The 25,399-nt window shown below is 36.8% G+C and overlaps 1 protein-coding gene across 1 annotated transcript in view; it reads left to right on the top strand.

Annotated features, from left to right (window-relative positions):
- The window catches only part of LHX8 (LIM homeobox 8), a 26,962-nt gene extending 2,151 nt beyond the window's left edge, over window positions 1-24,811 (top strand). The window contains exons 2-9 of the mRNA XM_024734612.1: window positions 165-251; window positions 650-811; window positions 4,636-4,757; window positions 6,795-7,015; window positions 7,500-7,603; window positions 12,250-12,345; window positions 18,816-18,999; window positions 24,208-24,811. Coding sequence (XP_024590380.1) covers window positions 165-251; window positions 650-811; window positions 4,636-4,757; window positions 6,795-7,015; window positions 7,500-7,603; window positions 12,250-12,345; window positions 18,816-18,999; window positions 24,208-24,284 — 1,053 coding nt within the window. The 3' untranslated portion in view covers window positions 24,285-24,811. The remainder of the gene's footprint in view (window positions 1-164; window positions 252-649; window positions 812-4,635; window positions 4,758-6,794; window positions 7,016-7,499; window positions 7,604-12,249; window positions 12,346-18,815; window positions 19,000-24,207) is intronic.
- Window positions 24,812-25,399: the final 588 nt, after the last annotated feature.

Raw genomic sequence — 25,399 nt, forward strand, 5'->3', positions numbered from 1 at the left:
GCGCGCGGGCCCAGGCGCCCAGACGGCTGCACGTGCGGCCCGGAGCGCCGTGGGCCTTCATTAGTCCGCCCCGCGTGCGGAGAAGCTGAAGCTCTGGGCCGCACGTGCCGGCTCTGAACTTCTCGTCTCTGTTCCTCCCCACTTCCCCGCCCTCACCTCCTCAGTGCCAGGGGCTCATGTCGGAGGAGTGTGGGCGGACTGCAGCCCTGGCGGCCGGGAGGACTCGGAAAGGCGCCGGGGAAGAGGGACTGGTGAGTGGGTAGGGACCCGGGTGGCGGCGAGCCGGGCCGTGGGGAGGCAGCCCAAGGACGAAGGGCTGCTGTCCCCGCGCTCCTCCCCGGGCGCAGTTGGCCCCTCGGGGAGCGGGTGGAGAGGAGTTCTGGGGCGCGGGGAGAAGCTGAGCCAGTGTGGCGGGCTGCGCAGGGCCGCCAGGCGCCCCAGGTCCTTGAGGTCAGTGGTCTGCAGCCCCGGCGGGGGCGTGGTGGGAGCATGGACACGGGGGGAGAGGGCGAGAAGCGGGACCTCAGAAACTGGGGGTGGTTTGGGGTAAGGGAGGGGAGGCTGTGAGGGAGCCCCCGTGGGTCTGTGGGATGGGGAGAGAAGGAGGGGTCTAGAACCGCCTGAGACCGCGCCTCGTGGCTTCCTGCAGGTGAGCCCCGAGGGAGTGGGGGACGAGGACTCGTGCTCCTCCTCGGCCCCACTGTCCCCGTCGTCCTCGCCCCGGTCCATGGCCTCGGGCTCCGTCTGCCCCCCTGGCAAGTGTGTGTGCAACAGCTGCGGCCTGGAGATCGTGGACAAGTACCTTCTCAAGGTAGGGCGGAGCCGCGAGGCCCAGGGGCAGCGGGGTTCCCCGGGAGCTCTGGGAGAAGAGAAAAGTTTACTTTCCCTCTCTTTTCCACTCAAGTTCTCGCTGGAGATTGTAGACTTTCTCAGCACTATGGCCCAGTCAGGGGCAACTCATGCGGTGGGAAAGAGTGGGAGAAGAAATCTTAGAATACCCGCTGTTGCAAAACTGCTTACGTGTGACCCATACTGGTCTAGACGTGCCGATACCCTGGGTGGATGTGCTGGAGTTAGCCACCTACTTGTAGAGAAACAGAAGTGGGGAAATGCTTACCCATTCTGGAAACAGGGTCCTGCCCGATTATTTTTACTGAGCCTCGGGTTATGGTCCCTCCACCCCCAATAACACCCACACGTCTGCCTGCTTATGAGGATTCCAGGTCTGTATATGTTGATCGATTTCCCCTTTTCAGTGTCTCCTTTGGTGAGAACCACTGTCAAGTGCCTTAAAGGGTCTTTTCTGGATAGATATTTTACAGTCTTATGTTTATTTACACTAACCTGAGGCTTTTCCAGAGTAAAAGTTCGTAGTAGCATTTAAATGAAAACCATTTTCAATATCTTCCTCCTCTCATTAAGGTTTAATACTTCAGGGCCACCGAATGATTTTTTTTGTTAATGTCATCTTCATTGCTTAGTGGAAAAAAATGGAAATTGATGTAAATTTATACAAAACAGAAAGAAAGAAAAATACTTGGGATGAAGTGCTTCAAGTGGTGGTTTGAGAGTTGACTGTCTCGATTTGTTTTACTTCTCTCAAGATATTGTGGGGGAGTTTTGGAGTACAAATTCTGGCAGGCTAGTTACCCATGTCATTGCATGAAGGATCATAGTCCCTTGTGTCTTAATTCTAATACCATGGAATTTCAACTTCAATAGCTTTTTAAAACCACTATTTAAAATAATGATCTCTCCTACACTGACTTAGTAGCAAACCAGTTCACTTTCTATTCTCCTCACCTCCCCCCACCCCAGTTTTTCAAAAGAATTCATTATGGAGAATATGAATTCAAAAAGCAAATTAGTGAGTTTCTTTACATTTCTCCCTTAACATACAAAGCTGCTTCATCTGGGGAGTTGGAATGATACCCTGTAGATACAACCCAGATAAAGCACCAAAAGGAGTTTTGGTGAAAACGTTTAAAAAGTGACTAATTTACTTAATTGGTGGTTGATTCTTAAAGCTGGCTTTCTCTTTAAATCTGCATTCTTAAGATTCCCATTCCAGTGTTTCCACACCTGAGCCTTTTTGGATATTTTAAAAACCATCTTTTGGATCAAAACTAGTTTCTTATTTTCAATGAGCCCTCTCAGTAATTAGCTTAATCTTTAAGAATGTTTCTTGATGGATCTAAATGGATCCACTACACAGCAGAGAGGATAAAGAAAAAAGTTATTATAAAGTGACTCAACATATCCTCTGGAATAGATAAAATCATTTTTAATGTTCATCTTTTATATGTTAACATATGTTTATGTTATATATGTGTATTGTATAAAATAATGTAAGTTATCTGAAGAGTCTTTTAAAGCTTTCCTTTGTAGTAGGACCAGAGTCCTCTCAATGAAGTCTTCTACATACAGTCTTAGTCCACCCCTTTTTGTACATATTAGTATATGTACAAAAAAACTAGCTGCTGCTTATTATATAGGAAACTAGTTCTAACAAAAGTTTGACACTTTATGATTAAAAACTGAGTTCTTAACTTTTTTGCCCCCATTTTGTGTGCTTATTCTTCCAGATAAGTTTGAATTCAATTTGAGTCACTGGTGAAAAAATAATTGTTAGACCTAATAGAATATTTGAGGGTATAACTGTTTAATATAGAAAAACACCATATTGTGAGGCAAGTTAAATGGAGTTAGAACAAAAAACATGAGAGGAGTTAGATGCATCTGTTGCCCCATCTAATACTTCAGTGTCCTGTCATTTGAGTGATTTTTTTCTGGCTTGGTCCTATATATGTATACATACAGAGATTGGATCAATGTAGCCATCAGGAAAGGTTTATAGTCGCCAGAATTTTCTCTGTTCACCTTACTTTCATCTCTGGAAAAGAAATGGAAGATGAAGGAGATTTTTTTTTTTAAGTAAACTTTGACGAAAGGTGGCAAACCAGGCGTTGCATCTGGCTTTAGGGAACTAGAGAATGGCCATGACTCTTGCCCTGAAGCCTGCATCTAGCCTTGCTTAAAAAAAAAAAAAAAAAAAAAAGTGCCTGGATAACATCAAAATGCAGAAGGCCTTAAACAGTGGAATACTAAAGGAAACCTGTATTTCTACACTTTAACTTAATTGGGCCTGTTTGAGGAAAAAAAAATAGAAAGAAAATGCATCTCTAATTAATAGGACAGCATTCACCATTGTTAATTTTTTTTATTTCGATTTCCTCAGATTTTTTTCCCTATTGTTTCCTATTGCTATTTTCCCTGTTTTCTTGCATGGTGAGCAAGTAGTTCTTTTATAGCAAGACCAAAACTTAAAATTTCACTAAAATGATACTTTCATTAGTGCTTTGGAAAGAGACACATAACTGTAATTAGAAGCCAGTGAAACTTTCTTCAGCTTCGAAGGACCCTTTATATTTCATATCACAGAAAAATATGTTGAACAGTAACGCTAATATGATAGAATCATTGGACAAGATAGTCTTTATTATGAAATAGTTTAGCAAAAGCTGTATTTCACAATTTCCCACTTTTCCAATTTCCTAATTCTTATATTAGGCACTAGATCCATTTGTAGAGTATAACTGGTGTTTTTGCATCATTGCCGTTGTTTTAAATGAAATTTAATTAAGCATAAGCCTAGTTCTTGTGTCCATTTAACAAGAGCAAAATTTAGGAGGCTGCATTACAGGCAAATTGAATTCAATACACATCTTCGTTTTTGAAGGCTAAAGATGTGCCGCTTATATTATGATAGCAACAGTTTAAGGTAAGGCTATTTATGATTTGTTCCCTGATTTGACAATGTTTCATGCTCCTATATAGAATATAAAGTGCTGTGATTTATTAAATTAAATCAAAGCATTTAATGTCTTACTTCCTGAAGTATAAATGGCAAATAGTTGGGTACCCTTTTAGAACTGCTTATAATAGATTTATTTTTTCCCCTAGTAACCAAATCATTAAAGTAGGGTTACCAATCCTTTTTGTTTTGATTATTTAATGTTAGACGGGAGCCAGGGCTTTGGCCATTTCAACATTTAAATCTACCTTAGGAATTTCTGTTTTGTAAGTAAAATGGATTGCCTGGCTTCTTTACATGGGTAAGTATTTCTTACAAAGCTTCTTTTCCATTTTCTTTCTCACTTTAACTAAAAAGTAGATTGAGAAGGGATGTGGCTTGAATTCTTTAGCTACCATGTTTCATGGTGGGAAGAATTTGGTCAAGGAAAAAAATATAAAACCAGTATGTAGGACTTTAAAGTGGCCAAAATTTTCCCTCTGTTCATATACGTTCGATAACAAAACAAAACAAAAACAAACCAAAAAAACCTGAATAGACACTCAATTAAAAAAAAACCTGAATTTTTCAAAAGTATATTTTAAAAATTAAACACAAAGTTTATAACATGCTACTGTGATTTTCTGGTTGAGGTCTAAAAGAGAATATATCTAGATGCGTATTTGTGTAAATGACACCTCTTAGATAGAAACATTCAGAGCATGTGTTAAAATATTAAGAGGCCAGCTTTTAAAATTGCCTGATACAGAAAACCAATGAAGGATACTCTTAAGTGTGTGGTATTAGAATGGCTTCTCATCCTAACCTCTTCTTCTTCACAGGTGAATGACCTGTGCTGGCATGTTCGGTGTCTCTCCTGTAGTGTCTGCAGGACCTCCTTAGGAAGGCATACCAGCTGTTATATTAAAGACAAAGACATTTTCTGCAAACTTGATTATTTCAGGTACACCGAAACTTTTTTTTTTAGTAAGTAGATACTCCAAGAAGGTATTACACAAAGAGAATTTTGTAAATAGCCTTTCTTGTCCAGTTTTATTTACTGAAGCCCACTTTTTCTTATACAATGGATTTCAAAATGAGAATGCTTCATATTTTTGAGGTATAATTTGTATTAAAACAAATAAAATTAGCATGCTTATGTGTTTTAGGAACTCAGTATACAAAAATTAATTTTAAATAATTACTTCCACTTCGGCGAATGAAAGTTTTAGGTATTAAAAACAGGGAACTTCTTTGCAGTGCAGAGATACAAAGTATGAAATATAAGATGACTTATTATAACAAAGCCCTTTGTTCAGGGGGAGTAGCAAGACAAAAATGAAGTAATTATGGGGGAAAAAAAATCAAGGTTTTGTTGTGCTTTTTCCAGTTTACTATAGAATGACCCCTTGTAATATACCTATAAAATGCCAGCAGTTTGGAAACTGATTAAACCATATTATTCAGAAGAAGTGACCATTCCAGTATCGGAAATACACCAAGTCTAATTACGTATTCTGCCTAAAAATCCTGTTTCTTTTGTCTGTTCTTTGATCTTTGCTGTGTGAGACTGTATTTTCCTAGGATATTAAATGTAACATTTTCTCCACATGGTCTCTTTATAATAGTTTAAATGTAAAGTTTCTTCTAAGATAGCTATCCACTAAGAATTAAATTCTATCTCGAAATTGAAATCATCCTTAAGCATGACTTTTGAAAATTATCACATTTTTTCCCTATTTGCATTTCCAAACGAAGAAGAATGTTCATTGTGAAATTGGGAAGTTAATAGTACATACTGAAGTTTGTAATACTAATTATGTTATTTATACTCAATTTCAAAAACCGATTTAAGAGAGTTTAGTGATTGATTTGAATAAAATTGCTAGGTAATTTAAAGCACTTCATGAAATCCAGAGTCCTTTATTTTATAAAGTCATAGAATTTTATAATTACCCAAAACATATATTTCTCATCAGGTTTGCTCTCTGTTTCCTCAAAAATAGTAGCAGTTTGCCTCCTCTTTCACTTAGGATATGCTAATCTTAATTTTTTTTTTATTTTTTGGTAATTTAAAGCCCCTTAAAATGTTTGGTTTCAGAGACTTATTGAAAGTCTAGTTCTTCAGGATTATTTTTATACTTCATATTTTATTATATTCTGAAATTTATTTTTATGATACAATTTTTCAGATTAACTTAAAAACTGGCAATACCTCTATACTTATCTAGTTTAATGTGGATATGCCACTGCAATTGTGGTAGGAGATATGACAGAGAGTGTCTGGTCACTAGGACTGAGAGAAAAAAGAAATCTTTACATCTGGCATTTTGTTGAGATTAACTTGCATTTAATGTCCAGATATGTGTCTAAAAGTTTTAGGTAATACTTCCCCTTCTCTTGTGGATGGTATTGCAACAGTTTGTTCACCAAAGCAAACATTTCTGAGTTTTCCTTCACTGAGGTTTCTGAGGTTTCCTCACACCAGAGTGAACAATTTCTGTTCTATTCATTCTTTGATAATATCAATTTTAAATGTTTTAACTTTAAAAAATATTTAGAGCATTTTCTAATTATCTCAACTTGGTTTTAAGACGTCATTATTTATATCTTCAATGGTATGCTTTTGTATTTTTAGGTTTCAGCCTCGAGTGTGTGTGTGTGTGTGTGTTATGTTGAGTCTCTAGGTAATTTATAAATGCATTGATATTTGTTACAAGAAGGATACTGAAACTCCTATGTCATTTATTTTAAAAGGAAAAAAATCCTTTTCTCCTTTAGAGTAACAATGAGAAGGTTTTGTTTTATAAACAGGTTTGAATTATGATCCCATCTCAAGTCTCGATTGTGTACCATATGACTTTTAAAAAATAATTGATTCCTGTTTCCTTTCCTAACTTGGGTTAATCCAATGAGTAAATAATGTGTTAATTTAATCTTAGATTGATGAATATCTCACCAAGCATTAAAATCTTCACCTCCCACCCTTCTATTTATGTAGAAGGTATGGAACTCGCTGCTCTCGCTGTGGGAGGCACATCCATTCTACTGACTGGGTCCGGAGGGCCAAGGGGAATGTCTATCACTTGGCGTGCTTTGCCTGCTTTTCTTGCAAAAGGCAACTTTCCACAGGAGAGGAGTTTGCTTTGGTGGAAGAGAAAGTCCTCTGCAGAGTGCATTATGACTGCATGCTGGATAATTTAAAAAGAGAAGTGGAAAATGGTAAATATATACTTAAAATACTTTTGAATCTTTTGGGACAGTGAACACAGGGACAATAACGATTTTTCCTAAGGTCATCTTAAAGCATTACTTTGTGCAGTGTAATTGTGGTGAAACTCATTAAGCCCTCTACTGTTAGTGATGGTCTCCATCTGTTTATTTACAAGAAAAGCCATGGCATATGTATTCTCCTTGTGCCATATTCTCAGGAAGCAGCCTTGAGTTTAGGGTTCTGTTTTGCTTTTTATAACCATTTGTTTCCTTGTATTTGCCTTTGTAAGGATGAGCCTTAGATGTGCACTTCCAAATTGGTACACTTTTGACTGAATATACAAGCCTACAGATGGAATATTGTTTCCACAGTATGTTTCTAGTATGTTCTAAAACTTAAGGGATTTGGCAAACTAGATGTATACAGTTTCATACCAAGCCAAGAGATGCAAGAAACCTATTATTGTATGAATGGTGTGTTTTTTAAATGCAGGTAATGGGATTAGTGTCGAAGGTGCCCTCCTCACAGAGCAAGATGTCAATCATCCAAAACCAGCAAAAAGAGCTCGAACAAGCTTTACAGCAGATCAGCTCCAGGTAGACATGACAATGAATTTATGAGTTTTTGAAGCCCTTTCCCACCTAAAAAACAAAAACAAAAACCAAAACCACCAAACCCAAACTAACAAAGCCAAACAAAAAATAATCTCTATGGTGTCTTAAAACATTTTTGTTTTCAAAAAGGTTAGCCTATGCTTTTTGTGAAAACTAACTTGTTAGATGTATGAAAACATTGCCCTACATATTGTTTATCAATATTTTGAGAGTCATGATGTGATATGAACTCGTCATTCAAGTTCGTCTCCCTGGGGTCTGTTAGCATTTACATCAAAGTGGAAAGAAAATGTTGATCTGTTCTGACTTCCTGATAAAAATTACTTTAACCCAGGCATTTACATTACTACATGTAATTGTGCTAGAAGATAAAATATTTGGGGACTCTTAACAGAAAGAGACGCTCAGTGTGTAGGTCTGTGGGACACTAATGTGTTCATCTTTTTAACAAACCACATTGAGTCTTTTAATGGACAAGATTGTACATTTTCTGAGTAGGAAAGAATTGTAAACGCTTTACCATAAATAGGAGTCTACCGATTGACTCCAATCAAGTAGACCCTTCTTGTTTTTAAAGAGGGTAAAGGGAGTAATTCTATAATTTGATGCTAAAGGTTCATTATGTTCCCTGAAAAGGGAGGGATTATTTTCAACTTAGTTGCCCTTAATATAATTGTCATAAGTTCTGTTTATACAAATTGTCTTGAAAGTAATGAAATAATTACTCCTTGCTTTATATTTAAGTCTACGCATACAATGATTCTTTCTGGCATTTTTTTCAGATAAAGAAATCACCTTTTCTAAAAGATTAATGTGACTGAAATATTTGTTTTATGTTAAGGAGAGGTAACATCTGTAAAGCGCCTACCATGTATGGCTGGGTGCTTTACACATAGTATCCATCTTAGCTCAGACTTGTAAGGATATTTATACAATGTTAAGAAATGAAGGTAATATTTTGAAAACTCACTTATAGTATTCTAATACTTGGCAGTATTTAAGATGAATGCAGTAAAAGAGAGGATTTTTAGTTTGAGAATGATTAAGAAAGAAGCCTTGATATGACACAAATATTCCAAGGGAACTTAATGGCATTGGAAGCAATCTAGCATTAAAATCTAGATCTATTCTAAAAAATTTCCAAAAGATTGTTTTTGATTTCTTAATTTAGGCATAGACTGCATGGTCAGTAAGCAGGAAATGAAAGATAAGGCAGTTGAAAGAAATATCTGTTTGAACCTTGCTTTTTGGGTGCCTCATTTGGTTGTAATGAAGATCACGTAAAGCCCCAGGTTAGGAGATATGAATAGCTGTGGGAGATCTGGCAGCAAAATACCCAGTAGTTAAAAGGTGTCTGAGTTAAAATATAATCTCTAATATAAATATGTTCTGTTTATAAAGTGGGCTGTTTCCATGAAAGCCTGGCTATAACTGTAATAATCATAAGGTTGATAGCTTTAGTTTGATATAAAAATTTATTAGTAAAAGGATAACTGAAAATTTGAAACCACTTTAGGTAGATATACAATCTCATAGGAAGATAGAGGCACTAATTAAATAGAAAGGGAATAATATTTGTGGAGGTCTTTGTATACCAAGTCTTATGCCAGACATTTTCTCTACATTATCTTCTTTTATCTCTTACAATTCCTTGATATAGGTAGCCTCATCCAAGAAGTGTAGGGACTCCCCCAGAGCAGACCACCAAGGGAATGGCAGAGAAGAGATTTGGACCCTGCTCCCCAAACCTCTGGTCTTTTCATTTTGCTTGGCCTCCCAGGAGACCATGAGAAGAACTGTGCCTTAACAAAGCTCCACTTAATGGCGGTGGCAGCTAAAACAAGAGTGAGATTCTGAATCTTGTAGATAGCCTTATAGTTTTAAATTGCAAATGTGCATAAGCTATTTAAGCCATGCATTATTATATGAAAATATGATCTGAATCATGTTTTAAAAATTTATATCAGAATCATAGGTTTTTTAAAATGAAAGCAGAAATTATATACTTTCAAAGCATGTTCTCATTTATTCAGTATTTATTAGCATCTATCTGTGCCAGGAATGGCTGAAACAAATGAGACACAATCCTTGTCCTCAAGTGTTCTTTGTAGCTTAGGAATCTAGGATAAGTTGAATCGTTATACTTTGCCAGAACCTCTAATAAATCAGGCAGTGTACCTCATTGTCAAATTGTCCTACTTTTCAGACAGCTGAATATATTTAAGTAGTGCTTGAATTTAGCAAAACAATAAAATATAGGTGATCAGTAAGTCAAGACTATTCATAGACTACCTGGTTTGGACTCATACGACTTAAAATGAGAGGAACAAATAAATTTCCCAAATTCTTCTTTAGAAGCTTATGGGAAGAAAAAGTAGTTTGACTTTCAGAATAGAGTGCTATTTTGTGTTAGCAAAAATATTTCAGATATTGTCTCATTTGTATAAATTGTATTTTAAAAGTTCTGGCAATACTATGGTTTGCTTATTGTAATTGGAAGTATTTGCTCAATTATTATTAATGTTAAACATGCCAGGGTTAGCACCTACTTTAATCTGCTTTCAGATCAAGTTGGTCAGCTGCTACTATGCAGACTCCTCACATTTCTGGTAGACATTCTGGCCTTAAAATGATGTGTCTACAGAGGCTTGCTCCTTGACCATGTTAAAAGAGCTCAGAAAAGGAGTAGGGTGGGTTTTGGCATCATTAGTGACCAGAGAGTAATGAAACCAAGTTAAAATTAAAAGGGTTCTTTTGTGAGACTAAACACTGATGAACACATCTTACTTTTCCTTTAGCATATTCTAGCTTTAAACCATCAGTGTTGATTTAAGTTTTCCTTTATTCCTTAATGAGAAATTGCTTTAGTAAATGTAATTTACTTCCATTATTAAACTTGTGAATTTGAAATGCATTTGTGAAAAGCATGCTGTTTTTGTTTTATAAATTATCAATAATGGCCTTACAAACAAATCTTCAAATATCTGTTCAGCTTTTCTGCTTGAAAAATTAAAAAACAAAGACATAATTAATTTGTTCATTCTTTTTTCTCTTTGGGATGTTACATGCTTAACTACGTATAAACACAACTCTATTTGTACATGAAGATATTAAAGTTAACACATTTGGAGTAGGAGAGGAGGAAAGAAGTGAGCTGGGCGAGATTATAAACTTTTAGGCTGATTCTGCCCATTTTTTTAAAGGAAAAATACATGTGCTGTTTACAGCGAGTGTGTGGACAAGTGTAGTTGGATAGGAAGCCAGGAATACCTTATTCTGGAAGAGTCACTATCAAGCGAGAACTTAACTGAAAAAAATTATATAATTTGTAAACTTCATAAGGTTTCCTGGAACAACATCGGTCTTTTTCTCCACGCTATCTTCAGATTTTCCTCACATTGTCGAGGTTCATTCCGTCACAAAGTCTTCACTGTGTGACAGGAAGGGGGATTAACTCCTGCGGATATGAAGAATAAGACAGTCCCTTTGCCCTCAAGAAACTCACTATCTGCTATGGAGAGCTCGACTTGCTAACACATTAGTTAGCTACCCAGTGACAAGTGCAGTGGCAAAACATAGTATTATATGAGGAGCAGAGTGGAGAATGCAGTTAATCTTGCCTCCTGGAAATGGTGTCGAGGTCAGCAGGACTTAAGCAGGACTTCATTTCACTTAGCATAATGTTCATCCAGGTTGTCATTAGGTAGATTACCCCCATCACATGCCCACAGACATGCACAATCATGTTGGGTGCCAGACTCCCCTTTCTCATTCTTATAATACTTTCTTTATATTTTATAATACTTCCCTCTATTGACTTTTAAGTAATAAAATTCAAATATCCCACTTGATTTCCGTGATTTCCTTTTCTGAAAGAATCCAAAGCCCTTGGCGTGTGCTTTTATTCTGGTACTTCTCCCTCCCCCCACCCCCACTCCTCACCTCTCACTTTAGCTTGTATTGTTGCTAATTATTGGCATGCGTGTATCTTCTCCTAGGAAGTTGAGACCAGAATCACTTGGGAGCTTTTCCATCTATAAATGTTTAGATCTCAGGAAATTCTTATTCAATGGGCTGATGGGTGTCTCTTTTTAAGATCCCAGATGTTCCTTTGCATAGAGCAAGTGCTCAAAACAATTAATGATGGAGTCATTACAATTAAGTGGAATCCATCTGTTGCACTGTCTGCTTTTGCAGACTGATAAAAATTGTGGTAGGGGCTTTCAACCTGTTTTGCTCAGTAGAGGCTGAAGATTAAAAAATATTCTTTTAAGTTTTTTAATGCTAGCAATTTTTAACAAAACGGAAAAAATAGTAAAGAGACTTATACTATTATGCATTTGTGGGTTGTCAGAATGGAAGAAAAGATGAGCTTATTTTTAACAGCATAGTTGAGACAAGTTTTTATGTTGAAATAGATTTTTTTTAAGATTTCAACATAGCAACTTGTGCATAAATGTACACAATATGCATTCTTTTTTATACACACTTCCCCGTATTGATTTTCAAGTAATAAAATGCAAGTATCCCATTTTCTTGTGCATGTCTTATCTCTCCTGTCATCAAAATGCATAAGATTGAGCTTCTTATTTTTAGCTATTTACTACCTACACTTTTTTAAAAAACAGGTTATGCAAGCACAATTTGCTCAGGACAACAACCCAGATGCACAGACCCTCCAGAAACTGGCAGAAAGGACAGGCTTGAGCAGACGTGTGATACAGGTGATTATTTTAAAGGTTAATCAAGAGATGTTAAAAGTTCTAGGTCTTTTTTTTTCCCCCTTTTGGTATCTGGTTTATTTCACTTAGCATAATGTTCATCCAGGTTGTAACATGTATCAGTACTTCATTCCTTTTTATGGTTGGATAATATTCCAGTGTATGTACCACATTTTATTTGTCCATGGACAAATATTTGGGTCGTTTCCACTTTTTGGCTATTATGAATAATGCTGCTATACATATCAGCACACAAGTATCTGTTTGAACGCTTGCTTTCAGTTCCTTTAGATATATACCTAGGAATGGAATTGCTGGATCATATGGTAATTCTGTGTTTAGCTTTTTTTTTTTTTAATAGATCTTTATTGGAGTACAATTACTTCACAATACTGTGTTAGTTTCTGTTGCACAGCAAAGCGAATCAGCCATATGCATATACATGTCCCCATATCCCCTCCCTCTTGAGCCTCCCTTCCATCCTCCCTATCCCACCGGTCTAGGTCATCCGCAAAGCACCAAGCCTATCTCCCTGTGCTATGCTGCTGCTTCCCACCAGCCAACTATTTTACATTCGATAGTGTATGTATGTCGATGCTACTCTCACTTCACCCCAGCTTCGCCCTGCCACCCCACGTCCTCAAGTCCATTCTCTATGTCTACGTCTTTATTCCTGCCCTGCAACTAGGTTTATCAGTACCATTTTTTTTTTAAGATTCCATATATGCGTGTTAGCATAATGAAACAACAGACAAAGGATTAATCTCCAAAGTATACAAACAGCTCATGGAGCTCAATATCAAAAAAACAAACAATCCAGTTATTCTAGGTCTTTAAAAGTGTAAATTGTTGTGGGGGGGTTTGTTTTGTTTTTTGTTGTTGTCATTGTTTTGTTTTGTGAAGAAATGTGAAAGCATTAGCTTGCCATTTTAGGTCTCTTCACACTCGAATCAATTTTTTTTAAACCTGTTAATTAGCCTGCTTGGTCTAGGCTTCCATTTGTTGACCATTCATTCATTGCTCAGAGCAACCCTAAGGATCCTCAGGCTAAAAAGACAGCTGTGGTTCCAAGCTAGATCTGGTTTTGAGGCCAGAATTTTTTTCTACTTTTCTATTATTGTGTATGTGAGTGAGTGGGGGAGGGGTGGGCAAGAGGTGGGATATCTATGGCCTTTGTTAAAGATCCTGGTAGAGGGAGTGATGTAAACAAAACTAGGGAAGGACGAGTTAGAGCAAATCTGTTGACAGATAAGATTTATGTTTGCAAATTGTGGGGGATGGAATTATTGGAGCTGAACTTGGAGAGGCTGTACATGTAGAGTTCTCTTCTGAGCAGGAAGAGATTTTACGTGATTTTAGGAAGAAAGGTCTGGTGACAGTACGTGGGAAGAATTAGAGTTGGGAGAGGCTGCATAGAAATTGACACATTAGGTGTGATGCCCAGCAAAATAGTAATTTTTTTGAAAAGAGATTTAACTGAGGTAGTGGCCTAGAATTCATCCGAAAACGTTTTATTGACTGAACACTGATGACAGGTACTGGATGCTAGAGAGACAAGAAAAGGACCTGGATACTGTAATGGGGAAGCAGAGAGACATCAAAGATGACTCTTAAATTTGAAGTCAAAGTATCCATGGGAATGGTGCTATTGACAGAAATATTATAGGTGTTTTTAAAAATGGGTTTGTTAGCTGGAAGGGAGATGAATTTCCTTCTAGCTGTGATAATCAGATAATGATGGTAGCAGTTGAGCACATAAACAGGTATTTTAAGGATGAACAGGACTCAAACAGAGAGGTCCAGTCCCCTGAAATTGGGTAAGATCCTTTCAAAAGATATCACGGACAATAAAAAGGGAAGAACGGACTTTATGGAGAGAGCTGTTTGGATTGGGCCATTACAGTCAGAATCAAGGAATGAGTCTGGTATAGAAGCATCATGGAGGGCCAAGGAGTTAGGTGGGTTCAAGATGGAAGTGGTCAACTGTGTCAAGATTTTCTATTACCTTCAGATCAGGGAAGTGGAAAATAATTTTAAATAATATTTAAGGTTAAAAAAGGTGTAAAGAATTAATAATGCTAGTGACTGTAACTATCGAGATGAAGTTCAGTGGGGAGAAAAAAGGTTAAGTCCAACACTGCACATATAATGTTTTACTTCTTAAATTGGGTGATTGGTAAACAGGTATTTTATTCTTTAGTTTATTAAGCCTGAAGTATTTCATAATTAAAAAATCATTTATACCGAGAAGTCAGTGGGAAAGACCTGATGATGTTGTATCTTCTCCAGAGACCTAGATTCCCAGTGGATTTGGTTGACTGCAGTGTAATGAGGCTCTCTTAAGAGGCAAGTGCCATGACCTCAGTATTTTTCAAATGTCCAGGGTATTGTGTTTGTTTCAGAGTGCCAAATTTTAGAAAGGGACTAACAGGGAACCAATGTGAAAAGAGTGCTCCCTTTACAGGAAGGTTGAGGTCATGAAAGTCTAGAAATTATGTGCTGGTATTAACAGCAACGGGGATATTTATCTGGAAAAAAGATCCAGAGATGGTAAGGGAAGGAATATAAACAGTATAAACAGAATAGGTGTCTTTAAACGTATGTGAAAGGCTGTCCCACAGGCAGCGGGATCGGGTGTCTGCAAGGGAAGGTAGGAAAGAAACAGATTTCACTCACTATCAAGAATTTTCTCAGGATGTAAGTCTACAAAAATGGCATAGGCTACCATCGAGGTAGTGAGTCCCTGTACCTGGAAGTGAAGCTTCCTTTGTTGAGGTAGTTCAAACTTAATGGTCTGAGGGGTCCTTGTAATCTAAGACTCTAGACGTTCAATGACAGTGAGTGCTGTAGCTAAGTCAGATTCATGATTATTATGTTTTAGATTATTTTGAAGTTGGAAGGAAAGGAAAATGGAGGGTTTTCTGAGAGCATTTCTTATTATTTGAAGAAATAAGGACCGCAGACAGAGATCTGTCGTGTAATTTCCAGGTGTTTAGGTCACCAGTATTATGAGCAAGTTAACTTCATTTCAAGCACTAGAACTTGGAGAATATGCTGTTGGATGGTGGCTTTTAATATGTGAGGATTGAATTTAAATATTTTTGATAAGATGGCAAAGGAAGGAGTACTAGCAATTCAAATATATAGTCCGTCACAGTATTTTTGAAGGATTAATTACAGTGATCTCAAATAGTAGTCATAACCTCTTCGCCTAGCCTACTTCCTAACATTGGGCACACTTTAGAAAAGTTAAAGAAAAGAGATTTGATTACTAGGCCTTGATTCTAATATGCAAACTAGGCTACCCAAAGATTAGGTAGAAGTAATGTTCTTATACAGGGTGTAAGTACAGGTCTCACCTTTACTAGCTAAAGTCTGCATAGTGAGACATTATAACAGAGCAGATCGTCATTGAGCTGAAATCACAGAATAAAGATGGATGATTTTACTTTTCACTCTGCGTTCAGATACAATCACTGTTCACTTACCCTTTCAGAGAGGTGAATTATGAATTGTGTATCTTACAGAAACATGATAAAACATTGCTATTTCTTCCAGTCAGTGTGCTCGAAGTTCTCTTTCCATATTAAGATCTACATCATTTTTATTGCTACACATATTGAGCATAGCACAATTTATTTAGTTTATTTCCAATTTTTTGCTATCATAAAAATGCTGTAGTGAACAACGTTGTGTGTATACCTTGCACGTTTGTTCGGTAGTGTCCGTAGGATAAATTTCTAAAAGTGGGACTGTTGAGTCAAAAGATAAAACATTTTTGGGCCTTTGACTGATAGTACAAAAATCGCCTTGCAGAAAGTTCATAACCAATTTATTCTACCAGGACCTATGTGTGAAATTTCCCTTTCCCCAATGCACGTAAATCCTAAAAACTGTCATTCTGTTACATCCTTTCCAATTTGGCAGTCAGAAAATGTCATTGTTTTCATGTATATTTCTTTTATTGTCAGTAAACCTTAACATGTGCTTATTTTGAAAATAAAATTTGTATTTTTTAGTGCTCTTTTCTACTGGGTTATTTCTTTTCTCTTTATCGTACTGATGTTTATTGTTTATCATAGTTAAACTTTCATAGTTCATCAGTTTCCCTTTCACTTATTTTTTCCACATAGAAATTTTACATGGTTTTGTATTCAAATCTCTTACTATTTTTTTCTCATAGCTTTGGCTCCACCTAGAGAGTATATCAACATTGGCTTTTGTTTCCTTAAACATTTATGGTTCGCAATTATTTACACCTAAACCCTAATTTATCTGGAATTGACTTTTGGTTACATGTTGTAAAGTAGGGATTTTTCTATTTCTTTTCTCCCAGACTATTAGCCGGCTTCCTCTAAATATTATGCCAATACTGATTTCCCAATAATTTAAAATTCCATCTTTTTCATACATTAAATTCTCATATTTGACTCTTTGGGTTTTCTGAGAGATTCATCTTATGCATTAGTCTTTTCTTTTGCAGAATATCTACATGGCCTGCTTTCAGCTTATGTATTTTACAATTTAGAACTCAAATTTTTTAAAAGAGTATGTTGCTCATAAGAAATTTTAACCCTTGTTAGAGGTTTGAAAGCAGAAGGAGGAAATTTTAAGTCAGTGAGGAGAGTCAAAGGGACTGCATTTTATTCCTGAAGCTAGGTAGCCCTCATGTCAGAAGTTGTTTTCTGATGTCTGGAATCTTCAACTATATTTTGCTGTGCAAGTTACATGACACTTTGTGTTTTCAAACCTCTCCCTGCTTAATTACCTGTTGATCTTTCCAAGGAGCTATTTGAATTAGCATTAAGGTAGTCATTCTACTGTTTATGTCATGCTTTCTTCATCTTTATTTACAAAGTCTGAGATTTTTTAAAATAACTGAACAGTTTCCATCCAATATATAATTTATTGGAGACATAAGATACTTTGAAGACACTCTGGGAATCACAGCACCATGTGTTTTAGGTTGTATGTAGTCCTCTGGGGTGCTTGTCTTCCGGGCACTGTCAGGGGAAAAGGCAGGTGACAGCAGTTCCTGCTTACAAGTTGGAGAATGTGTGAGTGTGTCTTCGTGGCTGGGTGGGTGACAGCAGTGGCACCTGTTAAGGAGCCTGTGGAGGAACTGTGACTGAAGACTTTGGGTAAAATCTCTGTATAGGTACCTAAGAGTCTAACTAACGCTCCAGAAGATGGGGGAGAAGGCTGTGACTTCTCACTCCTTTTCCTTGATACATACCTAAGCTTGTTCCTGAAATATACCTCAGGTGCTACCGCTCAGCCACGTGCTCAGACGCCATTGTATTATTGGTTTCTGTTCCTTTGGTTTTAACCCCTTGAGTTTATACTTTGCAGACTTCTGTTTGTGAGTCCCAAGGACAAGGTGTGCCTTTTGATATCAGGGCAACTTTTTCACATAAATCTTTTTTGCAGCTTCCTTCTGTTCCACATTATTTAGCCCTGATTCCCTAGTGCCATCAAGTACCTACCTACCAGCCCTAGGTAGAGACTTATGCCCCTAGCCTTCTCCCCTGATCCCCAAATGTTCTTACCCTAATTTCCTTAATGTTTTTATCCCTCCACTTCTCTGTCTTCTTATGACAGAATTGCTCTGAGTGATAGCAAATAAATACTATAATATTTTAATAGAGAAACACTCTGTAGACAAGTTTTATCTAAGAGCAGGGAGTTCAAATGCATGTAGCTTAGATACTGGAAGCATTCTGGGCAGTCTAGCCTTACCCTGACCTGCACATAAAACTCTGCTTACCCAGAATATGCTTCCTTTATTTCTGTGATAGAGTGGACAACAGGCTGGTTAGCTCTTTACATTCGGTGAGCTGTTTCACCAGTGGATGTGTTTGTTATTTTATTCTGCTTAAATATCACTAGTTGTTTCTTATTATAAGCCTAACCTTAACCTGCTTCTTAGAGAATAGCCTATGTATTTACTAAGAGAAATTGAACTCAGCAGGTTACAGTGTGACTGGAATAACTGAATCAAGAGGTTTGTAGAAAGCTTTAAGCTCTCAGTAGGGATTTTAGTCATTTGAAAAAAGATTTAAAATAAGTCCAGCAGGTGTCTGAGAATACATTTAGTAGTGCATTTTTTAAAGTTTTCTGATGAAAGGGCTTTTTCCGTTTTCCTTTTTGTCCTAAATGCCAGTAGTAAAACCAAGGAAACTTTTCTGGAATTTTGAATCCCTTACCCCATTTTTATTTTGGAAGATGCTGGCTTAGTATAGAATCAGTTTTTAAGTAAATCAACAAATAATTATTATTTGGGCAAAGAAAATGACCATTGATAACTGTGCAAAATTGTTTCTCTTGTGTCTACAGAATTCTTTTTTAGAAAGCTTATTTAGATTTATGCTGCGCTTACATGGTAGAGTGAGGTTGCATTCCTTGGTAAACTGAACTGGTAATGTACTCAACTGATGATGTGACATAGCTACATTGCTTTTCTCCTCCCTCAGGTGTGGTTTCAGAACTGTAGAGCACGCCACAAGAAACACGTCAGTCCTAATCACTCCTCCTCTGCCCCAGTCACAGCAGTCCTGCCCTCCAGGCTGTCTCCACCCATGTTAGAAGAAATGGCTTATTCTGCCTATGTGCCCCAAGATGGGACAATGTTAACTGCGCTGCATAGTTATATGGATGGTAGGTATCCTAATATTTAACAGCTGCCTCCCAAGCAATCAATTTCTGGTACCTTCTAATAGTATATTATTGATATACTATTCACATTTTTAACTATTACCTCAGTAGGAGCTGAAAAATATTGTCGGGGGTGGGTGTAGTAGGGAGAACTACCCAACATTCTTATTTCGGTGACTGCCTTTTAAGGGACAAGTTTAACACTCACCTTACGGCTAAAATACAAATATTGATGACTCATAGTGCTTGATTTTAACTTAGGAAAAACATTCTTTTGGTTTTCTCCTGATAACTATTTAAATAATTTATTTTCCTATGGTCAGAGAAAGTATTCACACTCAGATTTTTAGATTGGGGTTTACTGAGTTTTGTTAAAGAAACTTTTTTATTGAAGCAAAACATACATATAGAAAAGTACACACATAAGTATTCAGCTTGATGAATTAATAAAATGAACATATCCATTAAGTACTACCCAGATGAAGTAGTAAAACGCAGTTAGCACCCTGGAAGCCTCTCTTATGTCCCCTCCCAATCATTATCCTCTTCCTTCAAAGTAATATGGTGTTGACCTCTAAAATCATGTTCTAGGTTTGCCTGTTTTTGAGCTTTATATGAATCGAACCATGCAGAATGTATTCTTGTGTCTCACTTCCTTCAACTACAGTGTTTGTGAGATTCATCTGTATTGTTGCAAGAATCAGTGATTTGTTTGTTTACATTGTTATACAGAATTCCACTGTAGGAATATGCCACAATCCACTTTAGGGTTGATAGACATTTGCGTTATTTCCAGTTATGCATATGCTGCGATGGACCTTATTGTACATGCCTTTTGGTGCCCATTAATTCACAGTTTGATTTGATATATACCTGGGAGTAGAACATAGGGTCCTGGCTACACATATGTTCAATTTTAGTTGATTCTGCCAAAAAGTTTCCAATAGTAGTTGAACCAGTTTACACTGAGACCAGCGGCACATGAGAGTTCAAGGTGCTTCACATCCTGGCTAACACTTGGTATGGTGTGACTTCTTAATTTAGCCAATTTAGTTGTGTAGTGTTATCTCATTATTTTCATTTGCTTTTCCCTCATCACTGATGAGACTGAGCATTTTTTCATTGGGCATTTGTATATTCTTTTTGTGAAGAGCTTATTCATGTCTTTTGCTTGTTGGTCTGTTGGCTTGTCTGTTCTGTTTTTGCCTTGATTTGTTCTAGTTTTGGCTATATATTGAATATAAATAAGTTTTTTGATGATTGTATGTGTTGCAGATATCTCCTATTCAGTGGTTTGCTTTTTCTCCTCTCTTAAGAGTATGTTTTATTGAGCACAAGTTCCTAATTTTAATGTAGTTCATTTCATCAGTTTTTTTCCTTCATGGGGAGTGCTTTTCTTGTGACCTGTTCAAGAAATTGTTCCTACTCAAAGATAATGAAGATATTTCTCCTATGTTATCTTCTAGAAATTTTGTTAAATTTGTTTTACCTTTGACATTTAGATTTACAGTCCATCTACAATTGAATTTTGTATGTGGTGTAAAATAAGGAGCAAAGTTTTTGTTATGCTTATGAAAGTGCCAATTTCTCAGCGGCTTTGCTGTGCTACACTTATCATAAATCAAGTGTCCATATAATTTATGTGTCAATTTCTGTACCCTCTGTTGTGTTTTATTGGTCTATTTATATCAATACCTAATTGTTTTAATAATGCTAGGCCTATATTCTTGATATCCAGTAGTACAACCTTGTCCTACTTTGTTGTTCATTTGTATTGCCATAAATTTTTCCACCAAAAAAGAGAAAACAATTGAGATTTTGATATCTATTAGATCCATCTGTAGGAAACTGCTATCTTAATAATATTGTCTTCCATACCATGATCTTAGTCTGTCTTTCTATTTATTTAGGTCATCTTCAAATGCTCTCTTATATTCTAGAGTTTTCTGTTTAGTAATCTTGCACATGTTTTGTTAGATTTATTCATAAATTTTTGTTTTGATGCAGTTGTAAATGGTTTTTCCTCTGTATGTGGAAATCTAGGTTGGCAGCTGTTTTCTTTCAGCACTTTGGCAGTATGAATTACATTGTCTTCTTGCTTCCATTGTTTCTGTTGTTTAGAATATAGATAGTTAATTAACTTGATACCACTTATTGTTGAAGTCAGCTGTTGGTCTTATTCTTGCTCCTTTAAAAGTGAATCTCTTTTTTTCCCCAGCTTTTCTCTTTATGTTTGGTTTTCAGTTTTAGTATAGTGTGCCTAAACGTGCTTCTTGAATAGCATCGTTTGATGTATTTCACTATGCAAAAGGATCAGATTTTGTCTCTTCAAGTATGGTTTCTACCCTTATTGAAAAAGTCCATATTTTCCAGCATTTTGACCGTCCATGTTCCAGTCTAGATATTCTTCTGACCTATCTTCCAGTTCACTAATTCTCTCTCTGTCTAGGCTGTAAAACTCATCCACTGAGTTCTTAATTTCAGTTATTGTGTTTTCAATTTTTAGAATTTCTATTTCATTCTTTTATATAGTTTCCACTTCTGTGCCAGAATTATCTATTTTATCGCTTTATTCCTTAACAAAATTGTTATATTAATTATAGTTACACTTAAGGACATATCTGACAACTCCAGTATTTTGTGGGTCTGTTCTATTGTTTTTTCCTCTTTGTTTTCATTCAAGTCATGTCTTGTTGTTTTTTTGTTGCACTTCAGATGTTAGGTATGAAAACTATAAATAATTTGAGTCTCTGGTTAATATCTTCCACCAGAGAGGATTTAGTTTTGCCTTTGGCAGCTGGTTAGGTCAGAGGGAGATCAACTTAATCCAATCAGGCATCAGTCCTCACAAGGGCTGGTGTATTTTGGGGTCACTACTCCTTGGAACTAGCCTTTTGGGATCCCCCCCAAAAGCTTACATTTTGTTTTGTTTTGTGTCTGTCATTTTTTTTTGAATTTTTGAATTTTATTTTATTTATTTTTTTATACAGCAGGTTCTTATTAGTCATCCATTTTATACACATCAGTGTATACATGTCCATCCCAATCTCCCAATTCATCACACCCCCACCCCCACCCCCTGCTGCTTTCCCTCGTTGGTGTCCATACGTTTGTTCTCTACATCTGTGTCTCAATTTCTGCCCTGCAAACCGGTCATCTGTACTGTTTTTCTAGGTTCCACATATATGTGTTAATATACGATGTTTGTTTTTCTCTTTTTGACTTACTTCACTCTATATGACAATCTCTAGATCCATCCATGTCTCTACAAATGACCCAATTTCATTCCTTTTGATGGCTGAGTAGTATTCCATTGTATATATGTACCACATCTTTATCCATTTGTCTGTCGATGGGCATTTAGGTTGCTTCCATGACCTGGCTATTGTAAATAGTGCTGCAGTGAACATTGGGGTGCATGTGTCTTTTTGAATTATGGTTTTCTCTGGGTATATGCCCAGTAGTGGGATTGCTGGGCCATATGGTAATTCTTTTTTCAGTTTTTTAAGGAACCTCCATACTGTTCTCCATAGTGGTTGTGTCAATTTACATTCCCACAAACAGTGCAAGAGGGTTCCCTTTTCTCCACACCCTCTCCAGCATTTGTTGTTTGTAGATTTTCTGATGATGCCCATTCTCACTGGTGTGAGGTGATACCTCATGGTAGTTTTGATTTGCATTTCTCTAATAATTAGTGATGTTGAGCAGCTTTTCATGTGCTTCTTGGCCATCTGTATGTCTTCTTTGGAGAAATGTCAAGTTAGGTCTTCTGCCCATTTTTGGATTGGGTTGTTTGTTTTTTCAATATTGAACTGCATGAGCTGTTTATATATTTTGGAGATTAATCCTTTGTCCGTTGATTTGTTTGCAAATATTTTCTCCCATTCTGAGGGTTGTCTTTTGGTCTTGTTTATGGTTTCCTTTGCTGCGCAAAAGCTTTTAAGTTTCATTAGGTCCCATTTGTTTATTTTTGTTTTTATTCCCATTACTCCAGGAGGTGGATCAAAAAAGATCTTGCTGTGATTTATGTCAAAGAGTGTTCTTCCTATGTTTTCCTCTAAGAGTTTTATAGTGTCCGGTCTTACATTTAGGTCTCTAATCCATTTTGAGTTTATTTTTGTGTATGGTGTTAGGGAGTGTTCTAATTTCATTCTTTTACATGTAGCTGTCCAGTTTTCCCAGCACCACTTATTGAAGAGATTGTCTTTTCTCCATTGTATATCCAATCAGGCATCAGTCCTCACGAGGACTGGTATATTTCGGGGTCACTGCTCCTTGGAACTAGCTTTTTGGGATCCCCAGAAAAGCTTACATTTTGTTTTGTTTTGTGTCTGTCATTTTTAACGAGGGCTTCTCTTCAGTGGTCCCTGATCTTTCATATTTATTCCCCACCCCCAAAGTCTAACTCTTGAAAACTTTGCTAGATGTCTCAGCCTCTCACACTCCTTTTCTTTTAAAATTGTTACCAAACTTGTGGAGGAAATGTAGCCTCATTTTATTTCTCTCCTTCCCTGGGACTTGACTTTGCAAGTTCTCACTACCTGGGTATCTTTCCAACAGATGCCTTCAAATAGATTTCTAAAAATTGTGTCCAGCTTTCTTAATTGCTCTTAGAAGGACATTTGGTTTGAAGCAACATAGTTCTTACTGAGAGTGGAAAGTTCATTTTAAGGTTTGATTAAAGAAAAAATCAGAGCCTGTACCATTGATGCATTTACCTACACTAGGATTAAAGTTGTGTGTGTTCACATGAATGACTATAGTGTTGCCCAAGTCACATGTGTTTTGATGTATGTTTAGGGACGAGGCAGCTCAGCATTCATAAATGAGAATTTGGGGCAGGGGTCACCCTATAGAGGCACCTTCGTATGAAAGCTAGCAACGTCTATGCAGGCAAAGCTCACGTGTTTCTAGCTGCAGGGTAAAGTGCAGTGAATGGGGTATGGATGGAGGACAGTAAAGTGGCAAAAGCTTGTGACCCCAAGTAAAGATTTTGGGGTAAACCATTCCTGGATTCTCATTTAATACTATACTCACTGTGCTGAATAAGCTAATGCTCCTGCTGAGGTCAGTGGAATGAGTGTAGCTTGGTGCCCTCAGCTATAAAATCAGTAGTGAGAGAACATTGCCTTGGATTGTTTTTTGTTTGTTTTTTAAATCAGTTTTATTTACCCTACAAAACTGATCCACAAATTTCTTTCTATTTTGTAGCTCATTCACCAACAACCCTTGGACTCCAGCCCTTGTTACCCCATTCAATGACACAACTGCCAATAAGTCATACCTAATTCCTTTTTTCAGGGATAGAAATGATTAAGGATATAAACTTGTCATTTATTATGTATAAAATACCATTGAAAATATATTAATGTTAGTTTTTTATTTAACATCCAAAGCATTTCCAACATCACTTTGCTGCCCAGGTATGTATCTCTAGTTGGCCTGCAAGACACTTTTATTGATTCTTCATTTTTTGGTAAAACTTATGTTTACAAGAAGAAAACAAATCAAAACTTTTTTTTGTATTGTATGGAAATAGTTCACTCGAGTGTGTATCTGTTAATTTATTTGTCATCAAAAGAGCACTTTGCCTAAAAGAAAGGACTGACAAGTGTGCAAAATGTTTACAATCCTTTGTGAAATTGTAGTGTATCATTAGTTTGTATCTGTAAGTTATTGTTATAAATACTACCTGTATTTTTTGTTATATACAGCTTTATACTTTGAAGCTTGTATCTGTGAATTTGCAACTGAAATTTATTTTGCCAATGTTTTCTGAATGAACTGAATAAAGCTTCTGTTATAGCATGCCATGCAAACACATTATTGTGTTTGTGGTTGATGAACTATGGCTGTAAATAACACTATAGTTTAATAAGCCCATCATTCTAAGTTTATTAAACATTTTCCATTCTTGTGAAAGTTTCAACCAATTAATCCTTTGTGTGTGTGTGTGTGTTTTCAGCAGTAAGTTGACATTAGCCTCTTTCAAATATAACAATTCTTAATTTTAAAAAGTCATTTTGTTTTGAGCTGTGTTGTGAGTACATTTTAATAGAAAACTTATTTGTAGATGATTGCACTTACTCAACAAAAGAATACATGAAAATATCTAATTTGGCAGATTGTCCCTTTTGAACTATCTAATAAAATTAATATGAAGGAGAAGGCAGAACACTTTTCAAAATGACCTTTTGGGGTGTCTGTCCCAAATCAGAAATGAAATGTGGGCCATAGGAATATTTTTCTTCAGGGTTGAAAAAGGAGGACTAGAAATATTTGGAGTTTGTGATCAACGCTTCTAGAGCAGAGACTCTTTACTTTTTCTTCCTAGTGAACCCTCTTTAGGGATTGTGATTCTGAGAGCTGAAATCTAAACCTCAGGACTTTATCCTATGTAGCA

The sequence above is a fragment of the Neophocaena asiaeorientalis genome, unplaced genomic scaffold (genome assembly GCF_003031525.2).
Source record: "Neophocaena asiaeorientalis asiaeorientalis breed wild unplaced genomic scaffold, Neophocaena_asiaeorientalis_V1.1 scaffold15, whole genome shotgun sequence".
NCBI classification, from domain to species: Eukaryota; Metazoa; Chordata; class Mammalia; order Artiodactyla; family Phocoenidae; genus Neophocaena; species Neophocaena asiaeorientalis.